Consider the following 11,300-nt stretch of genomic DNA (forward strand, 5'->3'; position numbering starts at 1 on the left):
ACTATAGCTGCTACAAATGGAACCTCCATGTTTGGGGGCAGTATTCTTCTGAACATCTTCAAAGTGATGCTAGTAAGAAGCCTTTAGCTGGCCACAACGGGCTGAGCTTAATTATTTCTGATTCAAGTCAGCATAGTAGTTCTTATATTCCCATTTTATCTGGCTGACACATTACTTCTTGCAAGATGCTTACATGTTTTAAAGTAGGATGGGGAACCGATTTCTGTCAAGAGCCACAACCCAACAACAGGCAGTGTATCTTTTTCTCCCTGACCTGGTTTGAGTGACACAGCTGCCCACCGTGGGTTAATTTACATGCAGGAGCTGGCATTGTTGCATGGCATCAGCACATTATTGTGTTGCACAAACCTGGGCAGCAGCAGGTCTTCGAAGGTTGGATGACCCTAAAATAAAGTATTTACAGCAATATTAAGGAACCCCAACTTTAAATATCTAGATTGGATTTTGCCCTTGCTCAGTTTTTTTTCTTCTGCTGGGAACATTTCTGATCTCTTGATCTGATTTGTTGAATTCAATTTCCTAAACAAATTTTGGAGTGAGTTCGCTAGCACTATCTCTATGTAAAGCTGAGGTTTATCTATTTATTTATAACATGTGCACCCCACCTATTTTTGAAACAAACTAATTAAAAATTAAGATAGTTGACTATGTAAAAATGACATATAATAGAACAGTAGGTTACCAAAAACAGTGGAACACAGACATTACAAAATCTCTTAAAACAACTAGGCATCTTTCAGCAACAAAAGGTTACAGTTAAATTTAAAACAGATCAGTAGAGGAGCCTAGAAAACCAAGTGGGCTTCTAAACTGAAAAAAATGGCCATTCAGTGGAAAGCAATTAATTAAGGAGCAGAAATGACAAGCCTCACTCACTCAGGAATTTCAGAGCTCAGGTACAGCTGCTGAAAAGGCACCTCTCTCACAGGTCTGAAAATGCTGGGACACATAGGAGGGTCTCTGATGAGAAAGAGGCCCTTTGGATACCCTGGTCCCAAACTGTGAGTGGCATTTAAGATGATCACCATCACTTTTAATTGGACCTGGAAGTGTCAGGAGTCAGGGTAAACGAGTCACATGCTTTCTCTATGTGGCTCTCATGAACCATCTGCCAATGGCAGCATTTGGAGACTTTCCAGAGGCAGCCCTGATGTAATTAAGGCAAATGCCACCATGGCCATATCTACAGTCTTCAAGAAGTTCTCCTATTTAGCTCCGTTCCACAGTAGCCTTTTGCTTATATAGTATGAATTATTTATCTAGAATTACTTAGTGTTTACAAGTTTATTTCTAGAAGTGGAATCATTTAAAAGCAGGGCATTTGATCTCCGGCTTATGTCGATCTTCATTAAGCCCATCTCATGTTAGTTCAACAGAAAAATGATCTGAAGGAAAGATAGTGCAAATATCAGTGCATATATCTGAACCGGTTACTGGTTGCATTAGGTTGTTAGGTCTCAAGTATCAGATGGGTGCTGACATAAGGTGCACAGAGATACGAAGAACAAGCTTTAAGGCTCTGATATTGAAATGAAGAAGTTCAGTGAATTGTTTCACAAACATATTCTCCATCTATATATTCTTTGCAAATGGGTTGGTATGGTATTGGTAAAAATCTTCCACTAACCCATAATATCAAATATTATTTACACATGTTAGAAATATTCTTTTCTCAGAGGTGGGAAGTGAGCAGTTTTTCGTCCCAGCACCTTCCTACCCCTTATGTGGCAACTGTCAGAGAAGGCCAAGCTTTTGCGGGGGATGGCTGCTATATATGTAGTAGTGGAGTTTAGGCCACATTTAATGAGAAACAAGGTGGTTTTTCTGGATGTGGTTCAGACTGGAATTCTGAATTGCCCTTATATTAGTCCAAGTATTGGTGTTTGTAGATGATAAAGTAAAAATACTATACTAGTAATACCTCTTCTTAGAATTTTAAGCGTGAAATACCAGCAATTAAGGTTTCACTTGTTAAAAACAGTATTGATAGTTATCCCATACTATCTTAGTTTAATACTTTATTGCAGAGAAAATATTGCTCACTGAAATGTTTCATGCATACATTTAAAGACAAACCTAATCCTAATCTCACAAGACCGAATCTAAAACCACCTTGGAATAGAAAAGCCATTTCTCTGTGCTGTAACATGAAGCAATCTGCTGAAGAAAATTTTCAGAAGATGGTAACTGCATGGTACCAGAGGAATCCTCAAATTCTTAAATGTGTAAAATGAGCGGGTTAAATTGTTTTTTTGAGGGAAAGTTTCTTAGCGTTACATTTCAGATATAAGCTAACTACTTGTATGGTATAGAGAAATGTCACTAGTGCAAGAAGATCAGAAGGGATGGAATCTGCATGATAAAGAACAACCGACCGAAAAACAATGCACCACACAACTTTCACAGAGATATGCACCTTTAAAGTTTTTCTGCAGCTCTGCAATGGAAACCACTGCTCCTCGCCTTGGCCTCCCAAGGTATTTTGTGGTCTGTTAATGCAGCCTGTGGGCAAACCTATCAATTCTAATCTTATGTGCTGCTCCTGTAATCGCCATAACACATTTGTTCCTTGCAACATCCAACAGGAAGTCAAGACAGCTGCTTGGGAATGCCAAACATACGAAGAAGCAGCACAAAAACACATAGCTCAGGCGATTTATAAAAGAGCTGGGAAAGAATACGAGAGAGGAATATTGACTGCAGTGGCCAGCAGCCTTCTTCACTGAGTGAGGCCATCTAGGTATTTTTTCAGCTGACTCCATCAAGAGCAGTCTGAACCAAGGATTGTTCCAGTATCTTCTTGAAGAGGTCCACCTCTCTATGCAAGCAACAAAAGCAGTGCTGAAGCTGAAAGCATTTAACTGTTATGTCAAGGCTAAGGGCCCACAGCAAGCGTTCCTCACGTGTCTTGCTGCAAGCAACAAGAATTTAAAAGCAGTTGCAGACTTGCTACACTGTTGCCCAAAAAGTGTCCTGCATTTAGCTAATACTTTTAGCAAATACTTCACAAGTGTAATCCAAACATGTGATGGGTAGAGACCTGTTCTCCCCCTGCAGAGGAAGGCGGGATGCGCTCCAACCAAGGTTCCATTTAGATGCCAGCAGTGCTTTTTTTGTCATAGAGCACACCGGAACAGAGTTCCAGCACCTTTTTTCGACAGATTTTCCAAGTTTTAAAAGTAACTTTTGAAAATTTGATGTTTGGCCCATGTGGATTTGAATCACCCTGTCGAGTGTAGCAGGTCAGCGACAAAATCATTAAAACGGTGCATGCGGGCTGCTTGTATGTCGAATCCGATGCATGTGTACTTCGTCCGCATTGGTTGTGATGGTGCTGCTCGGCCTGTGATTGGTCGTGTGGTCGCGCGCTGAGTGCTTACTGCAGGCGGCGACTGTTATGTTTTGTTATACAACTGACGTGTGCGTGTGTGTACAGTGATTGACTACGTGCAAAAGGTAAATAATTTCATGAGTTCCAGCACCTTTTTTCTTACAAAAAAAGCACTGGATGCCAGGAAGCACTTCCTGACAGTTAGGACCCCGAGGGTGTGAAATGGGCTTCCATGGGAGGTGGTTGAGGCCCCATCGGTGCGGGTGTTCAAGGATAGTCTGGACATGCACATGGTGGGCAAGTGGTGAGCAGAGCCAGCTGGAGCCAGGGGTCAGACTAGATGGCATGGGAGGCCCCTTCTGACTCGCCCTGTTTCTATGTTTCTATGGCAACTTTCTGTTCTGGAAGGCTTCTCTGTCTTGATACTGTTTTGCATCCACTGCAGAAGCAAGAGGCGAGGCCTGACTAAGTTGCATTCAAGCCTACTGGATTTCCTGCAAGTGCTTCACAGATTCTCACTGCCTTGACGCTTCTGACGACTGTGGCAGAATCTGGCCATCCATTAACTAACCAGAGCCTAGTTAATGGCTTCCAGGCTCCATTTCTTATACAAGCTTGCAAGAATCCCTATCAAGTCTCAAGCAGATGCTGGACTTCAGCCGTAGCCACCTATAAAACAAACTGAGCAGCCACCTGCAGATTGATAATGATGCTCATGTGGATGTGCACTGGAATATATATCTGTCTCAAAGTGACACAATGTAGAAACGACTCTGTAAATTCTACAAATCTATTTCAGAGGCATATCAGAATCAACACGCCAGGTCCACGGTTCCCAATTCGACAAGTGATATGGACATGTAAACCATTTGTGTGCAAAAAAAATCCTCAGCAGGATTGGGGCATAAATGTTTAATGGTAGGTGGCTGGATATTGATTTCTCTGAAGTGAGTTAACTGATTGTTAAAGGTCCTGGAATGATTACAGACCGTCCTGTTGATAAGGGCAAAGCAGGATTCCTAACTATTATGATCCAAAGAGATGTACCATACAGGAATTCCATGCATCACATATTCCTTGCTATTTTAATTAATTAATTCACATGAGTAACAGAGTCCATACAGGGAGGCAATTTCACCAGAAATGCCATGATGGTGCATCCAACTATGGCCAGGTTTTGAACAAAGTGACTTCTGATGTGTGTTACTACATTCTAAAACAGTTTTATTTCTATTCTGCCCAATAGCAGAAGCTTTCTGGGCAGTTTACAACATGCATAAAACACAAAATAAAACAAACATTTGTAACACTTCAATACAAAAAGTAAAAACCAAATTTAAATGAGTGAAAAACCAAATGACATATTAACATAATACAAACAGGGTTGCTAAAAACAGTTGACAAAACCTCCTTCCTCTGCAACGAGGTGTTAAATGCCTTAGTATATAGGTGCCAACAGGATGGTAACCTTGGTGCCAGGTGGGTCTCTGTGAAGAAACTTCCACAGTCAGAGGACTGCCACAAAGAAGGCCCTTTTCCTTGTTGCTGCCAACCAAAGTGACACCCAGAGGAAGCCTCAAATGTTCAGTGCAGTATCCAGGCACAGTGTGGTTGGGAGAGGCAATGCAGTTCCAAACTGCTTAGGGCTTCACAGGTTAAGACCAGCAGCTGCCACTGAGCTTAAAAGCATACAGGCCACCAATGCAAGCAGGCCAGAGACAAACTTGTTTATATGGGCATTCATATTTCTTATTTTTGCCACATTTTTGTCTCCCACCAACATATACGTAAAAGTGAAGCTCATATGTTAATCTTTAGCATTATAAAAAATGGGGGCTGCAATATTTGACTGCTTTAAAAACTGTTAGCTCAAATGGTGGTGCCAACCAAGCAGAAATAATTTTAAAAAACCCCAAAACTTAAGCATTCCTCAGGGGTGGATGGTAAATGGTTAAGATGAAACATTTAACTGCACAACTTTTACTCTAGCATTTTGAAATGTTATACTATCAACAGGTCAATGCACAATTCTTACAAATAAATACAGGTTGGTTCAAGTGAGCTAGATTTTGTAGTGTGCTTTTCTAAAGATTTGGAAAAGCCATTTTCCTCACCAATTACAGAGCACAGCTAAGATTCTAGATGTTTAGTTAGAAAGAATTATTAAATGGAGAAAGCAGAAAGTGTTGACACAATAGTTACCCAGAATCAGAATAAAAAACCCAAAACACTTCAAGATCCTGGAAAGAAGCATACGTGACCAAATTGATGATTTCTTTTTACTTACCTCGTGATTCAGCTCTGCTATCTGATCTTTCAGTTCTCTAATGTACTGACTAGAGTCAGAATTATTAAGCTGCCCCTGAATTTTTCCTTCTTCTTTCTGTTCCAAAAAAGCAAAGAAAAGAGGTTTGATCATGTATCCCAGCTCCAGTATTTCAGCCTTAATTTGCATACCCTTTTTGGAATGGAGTTAGAGCTTTCCACTTGTGCATCATGGATTACTTCTATAACGGCAATGAGGACAAATGACCAAGCCATATTTGGTTCTAACATTGTTGTTGCTTCTGTGAAGCCAAACCAGTTTAGTACCTAGCAATTGTTTTACTGCCTATATGCAAAAATCTACCAACATGATTATAAATCTGTCCCTCCTAATGTGGCTGCCATTGACCTAACTTCTCATTAATCATCTGCTATGCAAATAGCTAACCATTTGTTGAATGCTCATGAGATTTAGCTTCCTGACAGCCTCTGCATCCCTCTGGGATAAAATGAATTCCAGATGGATAAAAAATAAGACTTAAAAGCAGTGCCATTTCCACTGCTGAGACAAACCACCACCATGAAGTGTGGGTCAGGAAATGCCCTGCACACGAGGACTTCCTACATGGAACTCACTCCCATGTAGTAAGGAAGCATAAGAAACAGGAATTGTTAGCATCCAGCATATTGCTGCTAATAGCTGGAAAAGCCAACACCTGGAAGCAATATCACAAATGCTCGAATTCTTCAAAATAAGCAGGTTATATTGCAAAATCCAGATAACAGCTTGTGTGGAAAGATGGGTTACATGGGAAACCAGAGCCTACTTATCTATGCCAAGTGTATGCATGTGTTTGTGTGTATGAGAGAATGTGTGTGTTGCTTGTATATATGTATATAAACATACACCCCACCTACTTACTACTCCTAGACTAGGAAAGGTGGGAAGTATAGAGTGAAGAAGGACTTAGCAAACAACTTCTTTGTCTGGGGCACGGTGCCATGAAAGCTGGAGGATTCTAAAATTTCCTCAAAACTTGGTAATGCATGGCAAAACCAAGATTACATCAGAATCACCTTTTGGAGAAACAGATGTGTCTTATTTCATGGCTAGTGCTCTTATTATCCTCCAAGGCTGCTCCTAAGATTACTGAACTAGATAATCCAGTAACAAGTAAGTGCTATTTGGGGGCACATCTTGGAAGTTAGTTATGCAGAAGAAGCCTACCTGAGCCAGGACTGCCTTATCAACTTTTGTGACATGGTGATGACATTTTGTTCTGAACACCTAAATTTTCACCAGGGCAGTTGTGGGGGATGTGTGTCCTTTTGGTGACTGGATGATTCATTCTAGGCTTTCAGAACACACATCACATAGCTTAAAGAGTAAAAAAAAGTTTCCTGTAATTGCGAAAATGGAAATTCTTTCTTTAGAACTTCAGGACTTGTAAAATGCTTTGTGAAGAACCCTACCGATATTAATGAAAGATGTTGTGAGACTTATTTCCTTGGAAGGTAAGAGTTTACTGTTGGGAAGGTACCTTTATTTTTCCTGGAAATATTTCATTAATGCAGGCCAGCACTGAAAGATAGTTCTGCAGCACATGATAAAGCAGAACAATACCGTATGCCTTACGCAAACCCGAACGCTTTTTAGTTACCAGGGGTGCAAATGTGGAAACTACACAACACGAAGAACATTTTTGCCTGCTACTCAGTATTAAGAGATTACCATGCTTTTAAATTTTATATGCATATCTGAATACTGCAAATATGACTGAGGTCCTAATATCAGCCAGCATTTTCTCAGATGGGATGACCATTTATAAAGCAAAGGAACCAACAGGAACAGAATATGGCTGGCTGGAACAGCAACAGATCATAGAAACATAGAAACAGAGCGAGTCAGAAGGGGTCTCCCGGGCCATCTAGTCTGACCCCCGGCTCCTGCCGGCTCCGCTCACGACATGCCCACCATGTGCATGTCCAGCCTGTCTTTGAACACCCTCACCGATGGGGCCTCAACCACCTCCCGTGGAGATTATTTCACATATTGTAAAATTATAAAGGCAATGTATAAGGAAATGTTATTTTCCTTATTTTGGGAAAAAAAACCTTTCTGTTGCGTCCCCTGACAAGTGTTCTAGAACTGTGATTTAATCTAGGGACTTGCAAGTAAAGTAATTTCAGTAGTAATGTGGGTGTAGCAATAACCAAGCACATCGTACATGTTTAATACTAAAGTGTCTTACACTTACACCCAGACATTTCACAGAAAGGTTGTTTGGTTTAGGGTAATTGCTCTGAGCTAGCAGTGGAACTCCTGGATTCTCAGATAAGTACAACTACTTGAAAAGTATCTGGTAAATTGTTGCTTCCATTTATCTTGATCAGCAGCTTTAAACTGCCCTGCAGTTCTCCTCCGCTGTAAGCAACAGTTCAGGTGAGCAGGAACAATCTTAGAGAATTCTATAATGTGTTCAGTCCTAAAGCAATGCTGAAGATTAGTTATAGCAGCAATTAGAATTGGCAGACTAGGAAGTGGCCACCACGGTTTTAGTTTCAAAGATTTCATAAAAGATCAGACTTAAATGGAAAGATCTGTGGCTTCCTCTCAGAGAAAGACCATTTGTTTGGTTTAAGTTATTGCTATATTCTCACCACTGCTTAAAAAAATAAATTCTGTATTTAAAACACGGTCTCCTAAATGTATGTATTTATTTAATGTTTATACCACCCAACAGCCAAAGCCTTATAGCAGCAAATACATGTTCTAAGATGCCCAGCCCTCTTGGTCATATTTATGCCTTCTTAAAACTTGATGGTTAGACAGTCCAGAAACAAAAATCTACATCCACATTGCTATGCTCATCTCAGTTCCACATATATACATACTCCTGCATTCCTACCTTGAGCTGTACAACACAAATGAATCATGGCTCAATTCAGGCATATCTGTATGATGACTACTAAAGAGCCCTTCCCTATGGTAGCGTTCCAAGCGGTACATCTACAAACATTTTAAAATCTCAGCACTCAAATTCTGGTGTAACAGTGAACTACAAGAATCTCAAACCATGGTTAATGCTGATGAAGCATGGTAACAGACAGCAAAAGGAAAGTTCACACAAGGAGCAAGGAACCCATGTGCAGTTCATGATCCTTTGAACCTGATTAACGGGTAGACAACATTACAGATGCAGCAGAAAGCCTGATGGACATGTTAGGGGCATGGCAATTTAGTCTTCCCCAGATGTTTTGGCCTTCGATTCCCATCAGTCCCAGCCAATATAAGCGATCGCCAGGAATGCTGAGTGTTGCAGTTCGAAGCGTCTAGAGGAAAGCCACTATAGTTGTATCCTGCATCACAGTTCATGTCTCAAACAAAGATGGGACTAAATGACCTCCAAGACCCCTTCCAATTCTAGGATTCTGTGACTGCTCTAAGAAGGAAGGACGGTTGGACAGACGGACAGACAGAAGGCAGGAAGCTTCCATTCTTACTTGGATTTCTAGTTCTGCAATATGTTGCTGGAGTTCTGCCACAGCTGCTATGCTGTCTGCTTCCCGGAGTCTTACAGCCATCACTTCTTCCTTATTCTAGGAATAAGAAAAACCATTCAGAAAGATCCCCTCATTTCTATGGAATTTCTAAGACCATTTCAGGGAAACTAGTTTGAGCCGGATAGCCACATGGCCTTTTATTTATTTATTTAAAACATTTCTATGCCGCCCCATTCGCCGAAGCCTCGGGGCGGCTCACAACATAACATTAAAATATAATACATCCAAATATAAAATAAGTCTCTACCCAACATTACTCCAAGATAATTACCATACTCAAATTAAACAATGCAATCAATAATTTATGGGTATTATAAGATAGCTTTCTTCTCTGAGTCCTTTAAAGACTTACTTGGCCACCCAGAGGATTGCCCATTCCAGATATTTTGCAGTCTTTGCTACTATCTGTTTTTAGCTGTGTTAATTATGTTTTTCCCTTATTTCCCTTATTTATGTTTTTTCTGATTTTATGTTTTTATTCCAATGCTATTGTCTGTTTACGGATTTTTATAAACTGTCCAGAAAGCTTCAGCTGTGAAATGGCATAGAAATCAAAGATTTTTTTTCAAGATTTGTTCTTGCTAAGTTCATATTTAAGATTCAATAATTAAGTATAGCCATTTGTAGATAAAAGTAAACAGAATAATTTTGACTAAGGGAACTAGATGCAATGTTTGACATGTAGTTTGAGCCTGAGAATTAAACAAAAAAAATCAATAACCAACATCGGGGTACCAAGCCAGGTCAGTACCCTGTGCTTTCACTGCAGAATATTAACTGAAGATAAAACAGCTTCTTAGCTAGGACTATACTTTATTGGTAAATGTTATATCTAGTTTTGTCCTAATAAAGGATCATGCCTGCAATTTAAAGGCAACCTCTAAAATAACATTTGACCTTGCAGAACACTTACAAGTCATTCTGGTATCCTACAGATGAGTAAAATCAATACATGTCAAAGAAAAAAACATGTTACACTTAAAAAGGGTTACTAAGTAGGACAGAGGACTGAACACATGACAATAACAAGGTACAAAAGAGGAATGGGTGCAGACTGTATGACGCAGATTCCCCCTCCACCATTATGTTATGTGGGTGCATTCTTCACAGAACCAGACATTTGCCTAGTCCTCAAGGTGCATCGACACATCAGACTCAGCTGCACCCACAGGGAAATGTGCTCATACCATAAATCCCACAATGGTCTCTTAGAAAAGTTTTATGAGTGGGCAAGGCTCTGAAGTGGTAGAAACAGTGGCATACTCAAAATTCTTGAGTTGTCCAAATGGCTTTTTCAGATCTTTCCCCTGCCATCTCCCCTGCTTCCAATGGATTTTGATAATCTAACTCCCCACAACTACACTATCTGATGACCTAGTACAATGCTTTAGCCAGGGTTTCTTTTTAACTCTATCGATATCTAGGTAAGAGTGTTTCCAAAGTACAAGTACTATGAAGCTGGTTTAAACTCTAGCCAATCTTAATTCCAAGGTATTACTGACCATTTAAGGCTATGAAACCTCGCTATTTGGATGAATCACCTGCATTTTATGAGGTTTACACAAATATCCCAAGTGCAGCAACTGTATAAATGAAAGGGCTGCTCAATATGAATGTCACACTGTGCACTTTACTCTGCCTTCAAATAGGCGCAATAATTCTTCAAAGCACGTTGAGGAAACTTGTAGCAGTTTTCTGGGCATACTCTCCAAAAAAAAATGTGCTGCTGTAAAAATCAAATATGATTCTAAAATCCATGATTTTTTAAATCAAAGATTTGTTAGTCTGTTTAACACAGAGAGGCAGTGGCAGTTCTAAATTGGTGCCTGACTGGAGTGATGGGCTGGATGAGGGCCAACAAATCAAAGCTTAATTCAAACAAGACAGAAGTGCTGTTGATAGGCAGGTCTCATGTCAGATGGAGGATATTTGACCTGTCCTGGAGGGGCTGTGCACCCCCTATGGAACAAGGTCTGGAACTCGGGAGTATTTCTGGACCCTGAGCTGTCCCTGGAGAACCAGATGGGCTCTGCGTGCCAGGAATGTATCTTACCAGTTCCACTTAATTTGTCAACTTATCTGGACAGACAGAACCTGCAACAGTAAAATAGCGTCCAGA

The 11,300-nt window shown here is 40.3% G+C and overlaps 1 protein-coding gene across 3 annotated transcripts in view; it reads right to left on the bottom strand.

The window, feature by feature from the left end:
* EVI5 (ecotropic viral integration site 5) overlaps positions 1-11,300 on the bottom strand; it is a 78,159-nt gene that overhangs the window by 10,743 nt on the left and 56,116 nt on the right. For all 3 annotated transcript variants that reach the window (XM_044432589.1, XM_044432588.1, XM_044432590.1), the window contains 2 exons: positions 9,122-9,217; positions 5,640-5,735 (listed from right to left, as the gene is read on the bottom strand). In XM_044432589.1, coding sequence (XP_044288524.1) covers positions 5,640-5,735; positions 9,122-9,217 — 192 coding nt within the window. The remainder of the gene's footprint in view (positions 1-5,639; positions 5,736-9,121; positions 9,218-11,300) is intronic.

The sequence above is a fragment of the Varanus komodoensis genome, unplaced genomic scaffold (genome assembly GCF_004798865.1).
Source record: "Varanus komodoensis strain SLA01 unplaced genomic scaffold, ASM479886v1 scaffold24, whole genome shotgun sequence".
NCBI classification, from domain to species: domain Eukaryota; kingdom Metazoa; phylum Chordata; class Lepidosauria; order Squamata; family Varanidae; genus Varanus; species Varanus komodoensis.